The 22,653-nt window shown below is 41.3% G+C and overlaps 1 protein-coding gene across 1 annotated transcript; it reads right to left on the minus strand.

The window, feature by feature from the left end:
- Window positions 1-3,423: 3,423 nt before the first annotated feature.
- palmdb (palmdelphin b) lies at window positions 3,424-22,554 on the minus strand. The gene is made up of 5 exons (XM_034862775.1): window positions 22,540-22,554; window positions 20,853-20,996; window positions 4,646-7,091; window positions 4,424-4,515; window positions 3,424-4,110 (listed from the first exon to the last, which is right to left on the minus strand). Exons 1-5 carry the CDS (start codon window positions 22,552-22,554, stop codon window positions 4,027-4,029), a joined length of 2,781 nt encoding a protein of 926 aa, XP_034718666.1. The 3' UTR covers window positions 3,424-4,026.
- Between the last annotated feature and the right edge of the window lie 99 nt (window positions 22,555-22,653).

Consider the following 22,653-nt stretch of genomic DNA (forward strand, 5'->3'; position numbering starts at 1 on the left):
CTGGTAATAACAAGGCTTTATAAATAATGAAAAAGATATCTAATACAATCATCAAATACCTACGTTTATATTTTAGAAAGATCTTTTTTGAAAATATATTGCACATGGTCATGAAATTCACCATAAAGTCAGCCACTTGCGGTTTGAATATTGTAAAATAAAATCTGAATTTGATTGAATATTAACCAGAAGTTTATGTAAGTATACTGTAGCTTCACTGTAAGTGATCATTTATAGCTCTATTGTATAAAGAATAAAATACTTTCATTTGTGTCTAACTTACTTTATCATTTGGAATTTCCAAAGCAATGACATTTCAGACAATGGACGTCCACTTTCCACAAAATGTCATTGGTCCTTTTCAGCACTATGACAGCGCTGTTTACTAACCCCTGTAGTCATTGGATTGTCCTACTGTATGTCATACAGAATAATTTACTAGTTCAGGCTAAACTCAAATTGTTCTGGGTCCTGAAGTATCATTCAGGGTGTGAGAAAACTGAAAAAAGAAATGCATTTAGTTTTTTACTGTGTATATTCATTCATACACTTTTATGTTCACTAAAATCTAATTTTGTATGTTGTGCTGATCTATGTCCGTCCAGCTCACCTTGACATATTACTCTGCAGCAAAAAAAAGCATTGTACGAAAATACAGTTAATATACAGTGAGCAACGTAGCCTTTGCTTAATCAAGACATACAATAACATTAAAATGTGTTGTCAAATCTGGCTTACATTTATAATGTCAAGAAAAGTTTAGCAAAGAGTGGACTCAATGACACATTTGTCTAACATTCAGGCATATTAGCTAAAAAACACTACTTCAGTTTACTTTCAACAAATTATCATCTTTCATAAAAAGGAAAGGTTCACATTTTATCAAGCCTATCTTAATACAATAGTCACATGTCATATGTATGTTAAGAAACTTATTGGTCACTAATCATTGCTCTTCCTGGACATACATACTGGCCTTGTGAGCAATCTCTTCATAGTGTAACTCAACGTGTGCTAATGAACAGGGTTGTATGATATTGTATGATAACTTATGCAAAACAAGTCATATGATCCTACAAAATTACTGCGTGACAGGTTTAGCGGGTTAAAACACCGGTCCGCTAAAGTGTACTTCCTACACCCAGGAAACATCCATTTCCTGGGTGAAAATCTTCTGTTTTCCCCTTAACGTCTTCCGGGACATAAACTTCACTGCCCTGCTTGAAAGCCCTGTGTTTTAGGACCCACCATCCACCCTGACCTAGTCCCTAGTTAGTTAATTAGTTAGTTAGTTAGTCTGTCTTGTGAATGGGGGATAGTTCCTGGCTTGTGCCCTTTTCTATCTATAAAGACAGCATGTGAGGGGATGAGCTGAAGGAGGAGCCCAATATGTATATATATTGGTTGGGGGGTTGCCTAGCACTAGTGACAATTAAAATAGCCTACTACAAAAAGAGGAAGGTTGAATAGCATTAAATGAACTTAATAAATAGAAGGGAACAAGGAAAACGAACAATAGAGGAGGTATGTAGAGTGTAAACAGGGTTCTACTCCCTATGCGGATCACAATGCTCTTATACAGCGGCAGTTATTGTAGTGCTTATATTAATACATACGTGGAATACATACAATTTACAGCGCAATACTTTTCATTGCTAATTGTACAAATGGTTCGTGAAAACCGCCTAAAAAGAATGAGATTCAAAAGTCACAGTCCTTCTGTGTACTAATGGATTCTAATGTTCAGCTAAAGCTAGAATGAGGTTTGTCTCCTCTGTTCTGGGTTTCCTCGCTGAGCCGCAGCAGAGAAATACTTCTGAAGTCCATAGATACAGGCAGATTTGCTGTTGGTTTCAAAGTCTTTTCCCATCAATGTGTGGTTCAACTAACCTCAGTGCTGCATAATGGGTCCAGTGGACATGAGCAATGTGAAAGGTGCTGCTCGTAGTGGTAAATCCACAGAGAAGTATCACCAACTCTGCAGATCTCCCACAGAAGGAGAAGCTAAAGTCTTAGCATCTCTTGGCTAGTTGTTTTAACTTTTACGGCCCCCTTGATGCCCTAGACTGGTTAAACCCCGCCCACTCTGCCGGTGATTTGATTTTGGTCTGCGCCTTGGTCTGGAAACCTGCATGTTTAATTCTCCTGCTTTGGTTCACAATTTTGCGGGAACCAACCCAAACTGGCACATCTACCTGGCGCACTATTGGCAGGTTTAGCACAATGACAATGGAGAAGCGACCAAGGAGCTTCTTGTTTTTATCCAACATCGTGGCCACCAAAGCGCAACCGAAGCGCAGCAACCTGTGATGCCGCTACGTCATCCGGATCGTTGGTTTTATTGGTTAAAGGACTATCCAATTGGCTAGAGTCATTTGAACTATGCCCATTGGTCACGCCTTGTCCAGAGAAATTACAGAGCAGACTTCCCAGACCAATGCTCAATCGCAAATCTACGAACTTGGCTTGGCTTATTAAGTGATGGCCACATGTGAACCACCGTGAATTCTTTTCTTCATTTCTGAGGCCACTAGACGGCTCCAGATCACTACCCTCACTTTAACATGTCATCTTTGTGGCATCTAACCGTCCCCTAACAATAACTGAATTTAAGCCCTGGCCCTACAGTTACATTAGCTACAAGAGACTGTGAAAAAGCAACAGGCTACCATTTTCAGTGGGGGTGTCGGTTTGCCAGCAACGAGCCTGCTAAGCAAGGCAGGGTGAGAATAGACAAGAAGTCTATTTCATGCAAATGCTGCGCCATGCGACAAAGCGACTGCCAATCGGAGTGAACATGCGTGACATATGTGCAGTGGTCGCTCGAGTCGAAAATCATTCAAGATGGCCGAAACTCTTCAGGACATTGTATTTACAAATATATATCTGATGCGTTTGGCATTTCATCTCATATTTTGTTAATTGTATCGAAAAATAAATGCTTTTGAATCCAAAAACATTGTTCTTGTGACTTGACAATACTTCTGAAGTGACTTATAAGACCTCTTGCAAACCCTAGACAATAGCATGTTACTATCAAGACAGAAGTGGGTAGGCATGGCCAGGAAAGCCCATCAAGCGAGTGCTTCTCACTGTGTTTTGTAGCTAATGTGACTGTATGGTTAGTCAGACCTTCAAGAGCAGTGCTATAGAAAACACAATTCAAATAAATGAAAACATACATACAGAAGACCAATATAAAACACCACAGGCAGTATTGTATTAGCAATAAACCTACACTCAATGGCCACTTGATTCTTCTAACTCAAACTCCTGAAGCCTCATACACGACCACTAACTCTTAATGTGGGCTACTTATGACATGTGAGTACTGTATAGTCATATCCTACTATCCTCATAGAAAAGCCAAATGTTTAAAAATGTATTTGTTTTTTACCCTGGCAGATTTTTGAGATTCTGTGCTTCTGGATTAGACCATAAAAACAGTTCTTCAATAGGCAGGGGATAATCCACAAGGAGGCATGCAGTTATTGAAAATGATTGCATGACCCATAAGCTGACAACCTGGATTTTCCTCTTGTGTTTTCCATCACCACAGTTCAAAATATTTGTATTGTTTATGATAATTTGTTTTAAATTGAAACTGTGTGTTGGCACTGCCCTTGTCAATATTGTAAAAAACGTTATTTTGCTACTCCAACAAGTAGTAGAAGCTGAAGCCTAGTAAGAGCTGAAACCATGCTGCAGCCTTCCAGCAATGAGTCTGGATTCTAAAGTGATGAGGCCACGCCAGAGCTGAAAATAACCCACACCCTCTGGCCATATGGAATTTATTTGTCCCTGGTATGTCCATGGTACAGTATACAACTCTATACACCTTGTCCAAAGTAATGTGGCCATAAACATTCTCATTGTCTTGCTAGTTTTGTCCAAAGCATTACAGAAGCTGAGCGTTTAAGTTATGTCACAAGATGAAACAAACAACTGCAACACTGCATTTAACTTGAATGAGTATAACATTGACAATCAATGGCCTTATAGGGCAAACGGTTGACCGTGTCCTCTTCACTCGGTTTTTGTAAACTCTCCTGCCTCCCAGCGCAGAGCCATGGAACTCTTGCGTCTTCCTCCTGTGTAGACCTCTGGAAACTGAGAAAAACAGCTGATTGTTTACCTGCTTTCAAAGCACTTCCTCCACCTCCACCTCCTTCACTCCCACCTCCTCTCTCAGGTCATTAGACTAAAGGTGGAATAAGTAAATCAGTTTCAATGTAATGGTAATTACACCAAACTACATTTTGCTCCGTTTCAGTCTTATGTGTAACATAATAAATAGTTATGATGGAAACATTTTTCATTAAGTATAGTAAAAAAAAACATAGAACAATTAAAAACGTTTTCTTGAAGGTTGCAACAGTGAAATAAGATTTTCAAAAAAGGAAATGTTTGAGCAAGAGCTTACTCTGTGATCACAGGACAAGGCAGAGCGATCCATCCTGTAGGCTGTTTTCATTGGTGATGATGGCGAGGACTTGCACTTCAATGGTACATCCACTAATAACAAAGTCCAAACAGCATCATTAGCTTAAATGTATTCGCACAAAGAGGGAAAGGTAGAAACAGCTATGTGTACAGAGTATTGTAAATAATGTATTGTGTTGTAGTCAGTATTCTGCTGACGTACCTGAATTGTCAAATGCCAAAGTGTCTTTGTTATTTGACAATAGCCTTTCATTATTGAACCTGTCTTCGCCATATAGATTTGCCCTCTCTTTCCTCAGATCGTCCTCCCTCTGATTCACCATCTTAATCTCTTCATCCACTAGTGACATTGTGCTTCTTGAACGCAGCTTGAAAAAGGGGTTGTTCAGGAACATTTTCTCCTGGGGCTGCTCACAGGCTTTGTTAAGAGAGAACTCAGAGGCACTGCGAATAATAAGATTGGATGTTTCGAGGATGATGAGGTTGGAGTTGCTGTCCTCGGAGCGCCACTCGCCAGACTGAGCTGCCACGTGGTCTTTGCCAAATCTTGGGCTCGAGGTGAAATCATTGCCAGGGTCGAGAATGATAATGTTTGCAGATACTTCATGTTTCAGCGGTTCCTTAGTGGGTGAGGAGGTGATGATGAATGATGGTGTTAGTGGAGTGCTTTTAGATCTTGGGATACTTCGTGATGGAGCACAATCTGTGGATTTGCCCATCCTTGAGAAGACCCTTTCTCTCCTGAAGTTTTCCTCCCGCTCCATTGATATGCGAATCTCCCTTTCAACTTGTGTTTCTGGGTCATCGAAAGGGGACCTGTAACTGGAGTCATCCAGGCCAGAATCTTCTGAGCAAGGACTGAATTGGGTGTGAGGATAATCGCCAACCAGATTTAAGTTCTCCAGGTCATGGGCTTTCTTGTGAGTTCTTTCAATGTTGCGGACTGGTGTGTACATGAAGCTGTGGCTGCCATGGAAGCTGGGCTGCTTAGTTGTAGGTAAGACAACCTTGTTCATGGTCTGCTCCTCCATTTCTCGCCACTGTTTACGAGCCAGCTGAAAATCCACATGCTCTGTGCTAACATTCTTGCTCTTGGTTTCTTGTATTACACAGAAGTCTTTAGGTAGCTTCTTGTTCAAATCTGCATTGATGTGCTTATGGTGGGTTGTGTGATTATGATTGGCATCTCTGCCATTTTCACTGTCATCTTCAGAGATTTTGGACAAACATTGAAGGCCTAAAGGGTTATATTTAACCTCTTGTGGAGGGCTAGGAAAGGACATTTTATCTTCAGGTTGTTCTAAAACTTCTTCCACTTGTGGAACCTCAAAACTAACTTCTTCAACATCGTGGTCTTGTTCCTCAAAGTCTGTCACCTCAACTTTCTGCACAAACAACTCCTGGGCACTCAGCTGAAGACTGTCCAAATATGAGTCGTCGTCTTCTCTATTTATAGAAGAAGAGAATATTGTTCTCCATTTTTCATCATTATCACTGTCTGAGGAAGCTGCCGCAATCTCAGCGTCCAGGCATTCGTCCATTTGGTCCTGGCAGAAGTCATTGGAAACATCTGACATTGCCTCTTCTCTAATACACTGCTCTAATATTGACTCCTCTGTAATGGGTGGTTCAAATTGGATGTCATGTGTATCTGGGTCTTCTTCTGTGTCTATTGTTACATTTTGATATCCACCGCCTTCAAAGCTAAGTTCATTATCCGCAGGCTCTGGCTCAGGGTATAACTCTAGCTCTGGGTAGTGCTCCGGCTCAGGGTACTGGTCTGTGTCAGAGTATTGTTCAGGCTCAGGGTAGAGCCCTAGCTCAAGATCTTCCTCTTGTTTAGGGTGGTGCCCTAGCTCAAGGTCTTCCTCTTGTTTAGGGTGGGGCCCTAGATCAAGATCTTCCTCTTGTTTAGGGCGGTGCCCTAGCTCAAGGTCTTCCTCTTGTTTAGGGTGATGCCCTAGCTCAAGGTCTTCCACTTGCTCAGGGAAGTGCCCCAGCTCAATGTCTTCCTCTTCCTCAGGGCATTGCTCTGGTCCAGGGTCTTGCTTTGGCTCAGGGTATTGCCCTGGTTCAAGGTCTTGCTCTGGATCAGGATACTGCTCTGCTTCAGTGTCTTGTTCTGGCTCAGGAAACTGGTTAGACTCAGGAACTTGTTTTTGCTCAGGATCTTGTTCTGGTATGTCCTGCCTCTTACAAAGGGCCTCGTTCTCATATACACTGTCAGCACTGGAGAGTGTGTCGGACACAGATGAGGCGATTGACTCATTTCTGTTGAGCTCTTCATGCCCTGATTCTAATATCAAAGCTTCATTTTGACCCTGACAAGGCATTTCACTGCAAATGCTGGTCTCAGAGCAGTCAGGCTTGTCAATCTCAACGGTGCCAGATGGAAGGTCAGTTAATAATTTACCATGTACCGCTGCTTCCCCTGGGAAATCTGATAAGTCTGTCTCTGAACCATTTTGCTCATCATCTGCACTGAAATCCTTCCCATGTTCAGGGGAATTAGCCACAGAGACCTCTACTTCACAGTCCATCGCCAGCTCTGATTGTTCAATGGTTTCCATGGTGACAGAGAAAGAGTTGTGATTCTCAGTTGTGCTGCAACCTTCGTTCAGGTCTTTTCCATCCACCGAGGTAGCTCTCTGAGAAAAGAGAGAACAAATACAATAGACTTTTATTTTCTGGAAGGGAGACAGGGAATGTATACCTTTTGCTAAATGCATATCAATAGCAGCATTTTCACAGTAGCCTCAGCCGTCTCCTTGACATTGTCTTCCTTCAGTGTCTCCCTGTATTTAAAATGTGTTTTCGTTTCCCTAATGACAAGTAAATTAGTTTTGAATCAGCCTGTATGACATCCCCCATAATAACCAGCAAAGACATTTATCATGTACGAGATGGAATAAGAGATAGAAGCTAAATAATTGCACTTAGCCACCTAATGACAAGCCAGGACTATGATTCAGACATTTGTTCAGTATTGCACTCTAAGTAAAACCGCACATAACAGGAATCAATCCATTGTTGCTTGATTATGTGCACATTTATTGTGAATCAAGAAACCCTGTTAAATAAATAAAGTCCCTGTATTGTCAGACCGAAGATTCACATTGTTACGATAATGATTTTTTGGCAATCACATCACAATGATCATCATCCTTGTTGTCATCATCACCAACAAAGACAACAACACTGGACCGGCTCAATAACACTCCAGGATGTTACTGTGAATGCAATCACACCAATGTGACTTTGGCAAATCTTGCTGGACAAGTCTTGAAGTGCAATAAGCCCACTAAAGTTATCAATGGACAGTACTTAAATGACCAGGGCCTGTGTTGAAGAAACACTTTTGGATCTGCAGGGGGGGGGGCTCTGTGGCGGTATGTCAGTGTGTGTGTGTGTGTGTGTTTGAAAAGGGGGAGGGAGGGTCATCTACGTTTGTGCTTGCTGTGCTGAGTGCATGTTTTTCTAAGTGGGTTATGTGTAGAAAGAGAGACAGCACATCAAAGGTAGCTAAATTATATGGCATTATAACTGTTCTTATGTAACACTGCAGGTTGGGTCTGCCTCCCACACAATGCCAGAGTGTCCCTGCAAGATGACTAAGTGAGCCGCACAATCCCAGTGTTCACGTTGCGCTCAAATACTCTCAGGGATTTAAATTACTATAAAACTGCGAGAACCATCTCCGGCTACATTCATTCCTTGACTTTTCAATTTCAAGACTCCCTGAATGCCACTAACCCCTTACAGCTCACTTTGGAGAACTGTGAATACAACAGTACTCAGACTTCAGCAAGATCTAAATTCTCTATGCAGAACTTTAGTTGCAATCTTCTGTAGCCCCACTCAGCTGCATGCACATGTGTGTACAAAACATCAACTGTGCAATAAATATTGAAATTAGTGGTTTGGTGCTACTGGCTGCTTTAATCAGCTTAATCAGAATGGTTGCATTGTGGATCAGCAGTTTGCCACAGCTCTCACATGGCAGCACAGTTTCACTGACAGCATGCACAGGCAGTGTTTAGAGGGGGGATGCCTCAAGCAAAAGCCAACTGTTTTGTGTGTAATGAGCATAGAATGTATAAGGTTATGAATAAATAAACTTTAGGAGTTTTTTTATTCTACAATGGAGCGATTGGAGGCGAATACAACCTGGGCAGGATGCCAGTCTAGGGTCTTCAGGATAAAGCTTTCCCATCCCTTAGCATCCGCTAATGGGGATCCCAATGAAATCCAATCAAATATTGATATCCGACATATTTCAATCACTCGGTTGAAATTGATTTGAGATGCCATGCCACTACTGCAGCTTCACGTTAAAAGCATTGACTTTTATGTTGAAACAATCACAGAATGTGCAATGCATTCGTCAGTGAGCCTGACCGCTATATTGTTCAAAATGGGTCTACAAAACAAAAAGGTAATTTTGGGCATTTTACAGTTGGACACATTGCAAAGAGTAATGGAACAGTCAGGAGCGGCCACAGTGAGTTGTTAGATCAAGATCAAGAGCTGCAGGTGACTCGCTACACACCCACAACTTTACGGGGTAACCAATCCCGTTAAGGCTGTTTGTGTGCAGCGTCAAAACAGATCACAGTTGGTCAGCTGAGGCAATTAGCTGTCATTTTAACATTATCATTATGGCAACCTTCTCGGGTTTTGTCATGCTTACTTTTCTACACAAACTTACACAATTTGCAGGAAAGTATGTGTCACAACCACAGGTAACTGTGTCTGGAATTCTGGGGTAAATACGGAATATTCTTAAATCGACTCAAAACATGGATATTGGTATTCTGTGCCTGTGTTACGGTCCCGCTCTATGGAAGGCACTGAGGTCATGTTCTCCTGCTCCCAAGTGTCGAGGCAGCCGCCCCCCCCGTTGCCTGTGGGCTCTATTCACTCCGAAGCTGAACGTAATTAACAGGTTACCCACGGCTGCTGTCTCCAAACATCAAACACTGCCAGCAGCAGTCCACTCTCCACCATGTTTCTAATCCTTTTTGGCTTTCTCCACATCTCTCTTTGGAACAGTAACAATAGGCACGTTCCTTTTTGTCAAGCCAGCTCCTGCATCATGTGACCTAGCGCAGTCAAACCACAGTTTCACATCAGTGTTTGAGCTGCAGCAGCAGTTGTCCTCACAGCATTCCCGGATGGGAGAAAAACTTGCTTTGGTTTACTGACATCTCTTTAAACCAATCCCTATCGTCTTGAGTGGGGCTAAGCTCCGGACGGAGCAACGACACCTCTGCTAAATAAGCTAGGGAAGGAGCCTGTTTTGGTGGAACACGTGTACGTTAAAAGGTTGTTTTAGTCGTGCAAACAGAAAACATAGATTGGACAGATAGTCTAGCTAGCTGTCTGGATTTACCCTGCACATATCGGAGGAGCAATTAACCATAGTCCTCAGAAATCCACCGGAGTTTAGGCTTCCACCCAGAGTCAGGATTACTGTCATTTGCGATTGAGCTTGTTGGCCAGCTGAAGGTTACCTGTCCTTTGCCCTGTCTCTGGACAAATACACAATGTGTCCTCCACGAAGGAAGGTTGGGAATTATTCAAAACAAAGAAGCATAGACTTAAACCACCTATTAATTGTGAGCATCACAAAATGGTTCCAATTATCATACGTCATGGTACTTTTGGCATTAACAATCGTACACTTACCACTATGCTTTTAATTTATAGGTGCTCTAAGCAATTTTGGGAGACGGCATTTCTTGTTGACGTTCAAAGTATTTTCAACCAAAAAGAGACGAGCTCATCCCGTCCCCTCTGCCTCCCTTACGTGCTTCTGCGCACTAACTCCCCACCGCCAACTCCTTCTTGTCGGTTATTACTGTATGTTTGGTGGTGCAGGTTGGCACAGTTTGTTTTTGTTGGTGTTTGTAGATGCTGCACTGTCTACAGAGACATGTTTTTTTACAATGTGTTCAGGGGACATGCAGCTAGGGGGTAGTGAGGAGATATTTGCTGTATGTGACAAAAATGTTGTGGCCTAAGAGAACCACTGTGGCCCAGCTGTAAGATCTGGTTCCATATCAAAATACCTCATCAAGGGTTACAACGTTGGTCTCCCCTTTTTTGGAGTAATTTGTTATTCTGTCATCTTGTCTTGTGTTTTTTTTGTCTTGGAGGGTGATGGTGCGGATTTATGTGTGTGTGGGGGGGTGGATCTCCCAAGAAACAACATAATCATCTTAGCATGTGAATTCCTCCGGCAGGCTGAAACAGTACATAACGTACTGTACTCTGCTCAGACTGACTTGGTAGCATTATAGCAGCATAATATGAATGTAAAGAGCACATTGATTTCAGCTTTCTACCATGGTTGCAAAATCTAAATTTAAATCTCTCCTACTTATTATGCCAACCAGTAGATTCATGTTTTTGTGCAGTGCAGGTACTGGGTGGGAGAGAATGTTCCCCAGGTAATGGAAAAATCCAAAAGAAAAGCTAATTGAGTTTCTCTGCCCTTTCCGGACCCAAATGCCACAAATGAATTTGAAATGATGATGATTTTTACATTGTGGTATTAGTACTTTTACTAAATAGGATGAATAAAATAAATAAAAATAAGCTCTCGGTAAATCGGCAGCCATGATGACATTTTTTCATGGGCATGTCAAACCACAGTATGCCATGTTTTCTGCATTCTCACACACACACACACACACACACACACACACACACACACACACAGTGCCAGTCACACTTCATTGTTTGACGATGTAAGTTTTCAGTCTCAAACACACACGCGCCTACAAGGACACACGCATGCGACAGACTGAGTGCCATGGTAACCATCAACAGGCCTGACACTTGTGCACTGATCAGCTGTCGCCGCCTCCACTTCCCCCTCACCACCTCATCAGCAGACTGCTAAATGTGACGGGAAGCAGGGCTGCATTCATGTTGGATCTGGAAAAAAAGTGTCATTTTGGAAACAAATGTCCATAACACAGTGTAATGACCACATACTGTATGGCATGGCAGCCCAGTGCATTAATGTTTGCCAGCCAACTTCCCTTTAATTTGTTAATGAATTTCAGCAACATAACACGCTTTTATTTAATATTACACATAAAACAGCAATTAAGACATTTAAGTTATTAAATTAATATAATATTAATTGATATAACACATGCTCAGGCATTTAGAAATGTAAATATATTTTTATATGGTATTGTCTTTTCTTTTTATTTCTGTTTTGTAATACCCATTCTATGGATCTGGGCGTACCTTTGTAGCCTACATATTTATATGCTAAAGAATTGAAAAAAGGCTAGCTAACATTCTACTCTGTGATTGGTGGTATGTCTATTAATTTACATAGGGCCAAGCAATGGAGAGGCAAAGTCACACCCTTGTATTTCCGGTCCATGGAACCTATCTAATAAAAATATGAATGGGAGTGAATGGGGAGAGGTAAATTAATTTTGATTCTGTTTTAATTGAGCCATGGATTACAAATATTATGTTTAATAATTTAAAAGTGACCGAAGAAAGTCTTAGTTTATTGGTAAACTGTTTAAGTATAAGACTGTGAAAATATGTATTTAGAAAGACTTCATACTTAAATGTCGCATGGGATGTATCATTACTCAAAAGAGCAGCGGCTCTGAAAAATTCTCTTTTAAATTGTCATGTTTGTAATCCATGGCTCAATTCAAACAGGATTTAAAAAATGTGCCTCTTCCCATTCACTGCTGTACTACACTACATATTTTTTCTGAATTAAGGTCCCATGAGGTCACTGTAAGGGGCGGGACTTCGGCTCTCTATACGTATGAATATCCTGTGACGTCACACGTTATAGCGGCGCCATCTTTACTACCGCCCAGGGACCGGGAGTAAACATGTATAGAGGAGGATTGGTGATGAGGTAGATGTTAATGTTGCAGTAGTCCGTATTTACTGATTTGGAAGCAAATACGGATCAAAACCTAAAATATTGATTTTAATGGAACAGCGTTGCTTTTCTTTATCAGAGAGATAAGCAATTTCCGTCTGATTAAATTTAACTTTTCATCCATCCACACGCTGTTCACTACACTTTCAAACGAGGCCACGCCCCTTTAGGAGACAGGAAGTGTGTGCCGTTTCATACTATTGGCGCTGCTTGGAATGCGCCATCTCTGGCATATAGGATCTTTATCACAAGCCATACGTACACAAGCTAGCACCATAAGATAGGACCGCCGATAAACTAGCTAGGCTTTCGCTATGAGGAAGACATGCAGCGCCGTTTTTAAGATGAACCTAAACTTTGATGAAAAGTTGGTTTAACGTTACACCGGTAAAAGGGCAAGTATAAACACCTGCAGCAACTTATTTTAACTGAGCATACTGTTATGATGAAATTGACTAAACATAATAGTTTACACTATGCTACTTTGCTACTGGAAAATCTCAGGGTTGATTTAATTATGGCCCCAATGGAATCTGTTTTATAGCTTTTTTTAATCCTCAATATGCAATTCTGTCCATGATTCTGGGCTCTACATTATTTGCTCCCATCAGGCTGGGTCTCCGGGCCCTATAGTAAAAAGAATTACTTGCCACCATGCTAAATAACTTTCCTGGGGGCAACCTTTATTACTTTGAAGTGTCAAGTTCTTCCCATAAGACTGAGCGCTAATATAATAAGCACATGATGCATCACCAAATCAAGAAGTCGAGTTGACTGGTTTAGAGGGCTGATGTCAGAGCCGGCTCTTTCTACTCTAACAGCAGATGGAATTCAATAGTGTCTCATATCTTTAGAAATTGCAATGGTATTTTTGACAGTATATATTTGTTCTCTAGAATTCTTAATTTTGTGATGTTGGAAAAGCCTCTGCAGATCTCATCCTAAAGCAGGCCTGAATCCATTTCTTACTTTCTGCTTGTTTCTTCCCCCTAGAACTTAATACCCAAATTCCCTTAATTAATAATACATGGTAAGACGTGGGTTACTCTTGTTTATTCCTTCCAAATCCTTCAGCTTCTGCCTGGCTGGCAATGAGTTCTGCAGTCACAGCGCTGTGTAAAACCACTGTACATGTACAGCTTTGACATTTCTTTATGTTAACTTGGTTCATTGCACTATTGAGTTATGGTTTTTTTTTTCTTCCTTTTTTTCATTTGAATTTTCCATCATTAGAAAGGATGTTAAATGAGTTGAGAGACTGCGTGGTCTCAATTATTAGCTTTGACCAGAAGTCTTATAATCCTTCCCTCGTCTTATTTTGATATCTGGTTCATGCTTTTGTAGCGAGGTTGTTCAAAGAAACTGTTTTGAATGAGTTTTCTACAGCCTCTTCCCTCAGAATAACCAGAATAACCAGAGGAACCCTACAAGCAATCCCCATAGGAGCTCTGTGGAAGTTTACTTCACAATACAATAGACTTTGTTGTCAGTAAATAGTCATCACGGTGGGAGATTAGCTCCCGCCACCATCCCATAGCGGGTACATTTTCAAAGTGGCAGGTGACCTTGCCTTGTCAGTGATTCCCCCAGATTAGGAAGCAATTTATGGCAGGGGGAGGGGACGTCGTCATATGCTCATTTGCATATTTGTGCCCTTTATGCTGACTCATCCCTTTCCTTATTACCCATGCCACTGTTGTGCCATATGCAGATTCAGATTGGAATACACAATACAGTATAGCAGAGGTGAGACAACACGGCCCTGAGGGGCCTCAGTGTTCAGAGTCATAGTCCAAGAGAACATGGTACCTATCTTAACCACCTGCTTCCTATAGCTGACAGGGACGAGATCTCGCGAGATTAAAATGTAACAAGACTTTCCTTGTCAAGGTAAAAGTTTAGGAACTGGAAATCGTAAACAGGATGCATTCATGCATTAATGTCTAATAAAGCTGCTTTAGAACAGAACAGAAACCCTAATACAGAGCAATGATAAAGCTCAGGCATTCTGTATATTTGCTGTCTGTGCTATACATTTTTATTTTACTTTTTAAAGTCTATGAGCATGGACAATCTGATGACTGAAAAAAATGACTGTAGAAGAAATTTTAGTTTAACAAACTAGTGGGGTTAAAGCCAAACTAATCTGTCCACCGCTCCTCGATGCCTACCGTCAACATGGAGTAGATCATCCACACAGAAATCATATCCAGGGAACAGCTTCCAAATAACACACACAGAAACAAACTACACAAAACACTGCTACTGTATCCTGTGCATATGGTGAGGCTCTGTTGGAGAGTAAGTGACTGGCAGCAAACTTTGGTGGCTTTGTATGTGGACAGTTTTACACACATACACGCACTCACAGTATTGGTAGAAGTGTCATTTAGATAATGTTGCGAGTGGAGATTAGTCTCTCCCTGAGGCTGTTTCCTATTGAACCACACGCACACACACACACACACACACACACACACACACACACACACACACACACCATCATGTATCACAGTCCGTGGCTGGCCCACTATACGATGGAGAGCCTGTGATGCCCCGTCACACTTTAATCGGTTCTAAGGTGACATTTATTTAGACTACTAAATATGTCTGCTTACTAGGGCTGGGTACCAAATTCAATACTCTTCAGGCACTGACCGACTTGCCTGTAAAGTATCCAGTATTTAGAAATGCCTCGTCATTCAACACCCAATTCAATACCTAAGGAGTAAATCTCATCAGAGTCAGTGAGCCAATAAGCCCACAAGCAAACTCTAATAATCAGTCACTCCCGAATTTCACTGACTTTTTTTTTAGATTGTGGCGGCCCAAAATGCCTGATGCTGGGGCAACTTTTGTAAAAAATTGCGATAAAAGTTGCATTGTAGATGCGGGAGACAGAGAAAGACAGGGTACATTGATGTTACATGTATACAGGTTGGCAGGACGGTCTGACATGTTTTCAATGGTCCTTTGCTGTACGTTGTGTTGGTAAATGTGAGATGTTCAAGTCACACACGTCTCAGTAAACAAGGAAATTGAATTGAATTGAATTGAATTGAATGTGTGTTGTCATCCTGTTCTCACTCCCGCTTGGTCATTGGCTCTCAGAGTCACATGCTGATACAGAGTCTGGCATGTGTCACTGCTGCCGTTGGTTGAAGTCACGGGAAACTCCGGTTATTGGTCAAACCTGCGGAAAAGTTGCCGTGATTGGTCAAAAGTGGAAGTCACACCAAAGTCACGCTGATTGGTTGATTTCACGTGAATTGGCGCGATCGCAAAGACCGCGAAATCCTGGAGGGAATGAATAATGTCTGTGATTGGCTGTCTGACGTTGTAGGGACTACAACTAATTTATTTTTATTTTGTAACAATAGTATTGAAAAATGTTGAACGATACCCAGCCCTACTGTTTACTACTGTAAAATACAGACTCTCTGAACTGTAAGGAGAAGCTCCCCTCTGTCTGTCTGTCTGTCTGTCTGTCTGCAGTCCTCTTCTCACTGTGGTCAGTCAGTCAGTCAGCATCGCAGATTCTTCTTTCACTACTACAATTCAAATACATAATCCATGCATCCAAAAACAAGGCTGGGCCTAGGGAGGAATCTGATTACTGACCTGCAGCATATACACAGATTTCTACTGCAGTGCAGTAAATGCAGAGCCTGTCCACACTGAAACCCCCTCTGGCACTACGATTCATACAAACCTGTGTTGTCCCCCCCGCCACACTATCTGACTATCTCTTGCTGGGAATTATGTTGAAAGTTTCTCATTTATTAAATAATAACTTGAAGTGTTTGAACAAAGTTTTATGTTGGAATTTGAAATGTTCCAAAATATTAATGTGACTAAAGCTAAAGATTTTCACTGTAAATGCACACCGGGTCCAAATTTCGGTTATCTTTTTAATAAAAGGTCCAGTGTGCAACGTGTTTAGTCCTTTTCATGGATACCATACCATTACCACCACCTTCAATTCCAAGTATTCCTTTTGGTTTGAAATTTTACATTTGCATTTGCAGGAACTTGGGTGGACGCTCCATATTCAGGCGCCATCATGTAACAAGTTAGCCGGTAAGGAACATACAGGACATACTGCTCTGCCTTTCGTGTTTTCACTGTCACATGATTCTCAGGTGCTGCTAAGGCTGCTAACGGGTATCTTCGTTTAACAGCCACGGCAAGTTTGAAGAAGGAAACATGGAAGACCGCACATATTCAAAATCCAAATTTCAGGAATAGGAGTCTTCTTCTTCGCCCAGAAAAAGAAGCGTGAAGGCTACCGTAGATGTAGTACGTACTGTACTTTGAACTGCGTGGTGTGAGGGAGTTGATTTCAATACAAGATCTCAACGCTAGATGGGAGAAATTCCTACACATTGGACCTTTCACTACCAATAATCGGTGTCAGAATTGCAAAACCACTATCCGCTGATCCCTAATTTAATGTTTCTATGAGATGCCAACAGAGTTATCCAGTGTCAAAGTACTGTATGACAACCTTTCATCCATTTGTGTTAGATCCACATTACACCTTTTCCCTTCTTTGCTCTTGACAAACAACATTCATAATCCAAAAATGGCACAAGTTGGTTTGACTGGTGCTGTTGTTTTTGGTTCCTCTAGGGAAGAAAATCTGACATACAAAGACCCCGAGTCAACTGAAGGCTTCTTTATCACTACAGCAAATACAAAATATCCAAACGGCCATTTGGGTGTCTCTGAAATCAAAGCCAGATAATTGGGAAACATCACTTCTGTGAATGCCCACTTCTTTGGAAATAATGAATTCCCGAGCTCGGCGAGGAGCACTGGAGACATCAAGCCCTTCATAACATGGCACGTTGAAGTTGTGACGCTGGACACGTGCCAACATCCTCAGGAGGGTTTTATCTGACAAACTCAAGGCCTGACATCTTTATGAGCAAACAGGACCTTGAAATGAAGTGTGTGTCTTGGATCAGCCGTGTGGAGTTTGTGTGCAACATGTTGAATTAGACATGAAAAGCCTTTTTTTCCGCCTTTGTATTCTGGATCTGAAAGTCCTTTTCTCCCCGGTGAGAATAAGACTGTCCAGCCTGTGTCATTGCTAGACAAAAGGCATCAGAACAGCACTAATTTCTGCTCTGTATTTGTTCCGTCAAGACTTAGATGAGGCTACACAAGGGTGGCAAATTGTATCCCACCATTGAAAATAATAAATTCATTGAGTGTGTTTACCCATCGTTAAAACACAGCCAGCTTTTCTCTGAATGTGTTTCAACCTGTCAAAACTAAACAAAAAGATGAGGGCTGTACACACACACACACACACACACACAAACACACACATGCCTTATTAACTTGTATAAGCAAATCGTGAGACAACTATGATGGAAACATCAGTGGTTGTGTGTGTGCACAGGTCTTTGTCACAACTACACATACACACACACACACACACACACACACACACACACGCACACACACACACACACACACACCACATTCAGTTGGTAAAGCCTTAAAATCACTGGCTCCAGCCCTCTCTTCAAAAAGAATTCACGTCCAATCGTTGCAGTGGACTGAACGAGACAGCTGCAGGTTTGACCTGCAGCTGTCTTGACAATACCATCATTTCATACTATTAAAACAAGCATCACTGTAATGAGTCTTAAACTTGCTAATAATGTATTAAGAAATGAGGATGTATCTTCCTCTGTGCCATAGAGCCCCATCGGTGTCCAAAAACTATTCAAAACGTATGAGTGAGCCACACTGTTGCTCTGGGTGACATGTTCCTTCATTACCATGAACTCACATATTTTGACTCAATCCTACGCAGACAGTCCCGCTGCCCAAATACTCACTAGAGCACCAAGCACATCACACACACACAGAGTAGGAAAGTCAAAGTATCGAGGAACAGAATAACACGTTGTTGGTTTAAATTTTTTCATAACAATCAATACAAGTACAGGGACATGGAATCACATTAGTCTCACCCATTGTGAACTTTATAACTAAGGTTGGGCATCATTTTGAACTGGAACAATTCTGATCCTAAATTCCGATTCTTGCTTTTCATTCCGTTTCTTATTGATTCTTCATTCCGGTTGTTTGAAGAGTGGAGATGAAATGGGTCACGTTAACTTGGTCGCCATTACTGGGAATGCCCAGTGTAAACATAATTTCTGTTTATGGCGTTAGGGAAAACCATGTACAATATTTACATAGCAATTCCTGATCCTAAGTTTTATATACCGCTGAATAGACACGGAATACATGGAATTTATGATTATTATTATATCCTATGCTAAGAAATACTATTCTTTAATATAGCTTTAGTGAACACGAGATCTCCAGACTGTTTGATGACTCTGGGATAATGTGACTGATCATACAGTCAGAATAAATCATCTAAGATGAGCTAGCGGTTAACGTTAGCCGTCTCTGACCTGGAGACTCAGTCAGGTGAAGTTAAAAAATAATGGGAAACGACAGCCCGGCCCATCTGTTGGGTCATTTGTCCAGTCACTTATGATGTACGGACGATCCGACCCAATACAGCTCAGTTTTCTTTTTTCTTTTTTTTAAATGTAACTTGTAGAGTACAATATATATATGTATGTATACTTTTTTTTTTATCCAGAAACATGTAACAAAACTTAAACAGATTTCCCTAACATTAGTTATTTGTAGTTATTTATGAATTTTTAAGTGTATGAAATAACGGACTTCAAATTAAAAATAAAGACTTAATATATGAAACTTAAATTCCTTTGAACAAAAAACATCAAAGAGTTTTGCCAACAGGGACGTTGGTGAACAAACTATGAAGCGCCAACGCTCATAACATGGTTGAATTTCACAATCATTTATTTGTCATTATAAGTTATTCTGATGAATGAATATTTAAGAACGAATAATTTATCGGCCATTATAAATACCCTTAGTTTGGAAAATGCCTAATATCGGCCGATAATATCAGCCCGCCGGTATATCGGTCGGCCTCTAGTATCTTGCTTTGGCAACGGCAATGGTGCTTTTGAGTAGCCCATACTGGGTTAACGCTATGTTAAACAATCAGGGGGAAAGGATTTTTTGGCCCTTCGTCGACTCCGCCACAAGCCACGCCCCCAGCTACGACGAGTTCTCGACCAAGTGCATGCTTATTTCACAGATAAGAGGAACATTTCATGTTAATTCAATGGTGATTTACAGTTTTACCATCTTTTTCATCGTGGAATAATGCCACAGGCTAGTGCGCCGCTTGTCGGTCCGTGGCTGTAACACAAGTAGTGCCTGGAAGTACAGTGGCTGCCATGGAAACCAAAACTTGTGTGTGTTAAATTTGGAACCGATGATGGGATTTAAAACGATTCTGATTTCGGAATGCGACTCAATGCCCAATCCTATTCATGACAGTCGATCGTTAAATCTGCTGTAGGGCTGCGTATCTACAGGGATTTCACAGATCGATATGATTCCGATTAAGGTCCCGATTTGATATCAATTAGGGACATTTCAGTTACAATGCCAGTTTAACTTGGATATAATTTCGATTCTCAGAGAACATATGGTGTAAGTTGTACAAGTAAGAAGCAATCCTCAAATTTGAATTTCAAAACTCCCAGGTTTCACGTGAGGCCCACATACAGAACATCCACGGTGAAAAGGGCATGTATACTAAAAGATCGATATTGGGATTTTATTAATCGGTATCAGTCATTCACTCATGCAAAGATGGATTTTATTTGGAGAATCAATTATTTCAACCTAAAAAAACAACAAAATGAAAAAACCTGCTTTTCCCAACTTTTTGATTCGTGCATGTCATCAGCTTTAAAGATCACAAACACAAAACTTGCTACTCTTCTGGAATATCTTTATCTGGCAAATGTGCTGAACTGAGCACTTACTGGAGGGTGCATCAAACATGCAGAAGCAAAATATCAACCTTAAAGGCTTGTTTCACAAATACAAACAAATACTGTAACTACTGTACAGTATATTTATTCCCTCAGAGACAGATGTCTCCAACTACTATACCACTAGTCAGATCCAAATATTTAAATTTGGTTCAACCAAATGAATTTTTTTTCAATCCGCTAATTTCCGCATCTTGGGTCAAATATTGAAAATGTTATCTCGTTACAAAACAAGCGATTATCCACTCCATGCAAGGACAGTCCAACCTCACCGCTTACACATACCACACGCTTTCACACACACACACACACACACACACACACACACACACACACACACACACACACACAGACTACTGCAGCTAGTCGATACACAGCCTATTATCAACCCAATAACTACTCTGCTAGGATGCTGGCGGCATCTCTCCATCCACATCAATGCCAAACACCAGATGATTTCCGTTTTAGTAATGCAGATAATGCAGCGTGGATCCATACTCTGACACAAAGGCAAAAATCTCAACTTTTGGATGTGTGTGTGTGCATGTGAATGGACCTACCTGAGAGTGTGTGGCGGGCAGAAAGCTCTGCTCTGTTTCTGAGTGCAGCATCACACTGGCAGCTCTGCCTGGCTGCTGCCGCCCCTGATTGGACGGCTGGTGAAAGGGGGGGTGTACTGGAGAGAGCCAATACTTGAGCTTTCTCTGATGAACCAACACACCGGCACAGAGGAGCTCATCGTGTGCTCATTTAAACACTCTGTCCCATAGCGGGATCGATTGTAACTGCCAGCTTGTTTCTCTCTGCTAGTAGAAAGAACATTATAGGCTCTTTCTTATGCTACATTTATATATAATTCAAGAGTTTGCGTTGTGCTTGGAAATATAATTTTGTGTTTATATAGGCCTATTTTCCTGCTGCTTAAAACTGAAAAAATTCACCTAGATGGGAATAGCCTGTGTGATGAATTGCACTTCATTATTTTGGCAATGATTTGGAGTTTCCAAATACATGTTTTGATTTTTTTGTGAGCCAGCCATGCTTTACTTTAGAGGTTGTTGCTTTAAATGTCACATTTTTTAATTCTTAACACAAAAGTTGATACACTTGTACCCCATGCTCTACTAAGGGTCTGTGCTAAATTTGGCGTCAATCGGTCAATACGTGGCACAGTTTTTCTAACTTTTGAGGAGGCGCTATATGGCCCTTTTCTTGAAAAAAACAGTTTATTTTCTAAACTATGCTTTGCACATAGTCTGGCCATCACAAGACCAAGCCAAGCTCAATAGATTTGAGACTAAGCATTGGTCTGGGGAGTCTGCTCTGTAGTTTCTCTTTACAAGAGACTTGACCAACAGGCATAGTTCAAATGACTCAAAATGACTACACAATTAGAAAGTCCGTCAACCAATCAGACCAACGATCTGGGTGATGTAGAAGCAACAGCAGCATCAGCGGGTTGCTGCGCTTTGGTGGTGTTCGTTGGCCGCAATTTTTGAACGTAAACAAGAAGCGGCTTGGTTCCTTTTTTATTGTCATTGTGTTAAACCTGCCAATAGCGCGCCAGGTAGAAAAGCCAGTTTGTGATTGGTTCCCACAAAATTGTTAACTGAAGCAGGAGAATTAAACGTGAAGGTTTCCACACCAAGCTGCAGGGCAACATCAAATCGCCGGAAGAGTAGGCGGAATTTACCCAGTCTGCTCTTCACATGCAAAATACATCCTGTCTGTGGGCATACACCTCGGTCTTGCATCCAAGGTTTGCCAGGGGCAACTTGCACCTGAAGGCTTGGAACCCTTTCACAACTGCTTGCAGTTTTAGTTTGCAGTTAGTTTAGTTTTTTTTAACCTAAACCTGCACTTAGTCCATTTTTTTGTATCCCTGGGAACAGCAGAAACACATTGTGAGGTGTCTTCATCTCGGAAGTTGAAGAACGCGCTAGCTAACAGTTGCTTTGTGACACATCCAGCAGGTGCAGAGCAACATAATCACTCCTTTGGAGCGGTGTTATCAGTCCTTTAGAACAGTCTGGTATGGCATAACTTTACTGTAATGCAGCCTTTAAAACCAGGAAAAGACAACACTTGTGCCATATTATGATATTACGACATTCAAAATCTAAGACGACATCTCGTCTCATGTCACAATATCGATATAATATTGATATATTGCCCGAAATATATATTTGAGTGACTGGTAGTGATGTCCAAATAAAGCCTCATGAAGCACTTCTGTATTCTCAGAACCCACTTGATGTCCATGTCGAAGGGTTGAAAGCATACGGGATTACCATAACCCAGGCCTTTATTTTCTTTAAACCGTAAGAGCCATCTAGTGGGCAGGGTGTGGTGACACTCAGG

Source organism: Etheostoma cragini, chromosome 22, assembly GCF_013103735.1.
Source record: "Etheostoma cragini isolate CJK2018 chromosome 22, CSU_Ecrag_1.0, whole genome shotgun sequence".
In the NCBI taxonomy this organism is placed as follows: Eukaryota; Metazoa; Chordata; class Actinopteri; order Perciformes; family Percidae; genus Etheostoma; species Etheostoma cragini.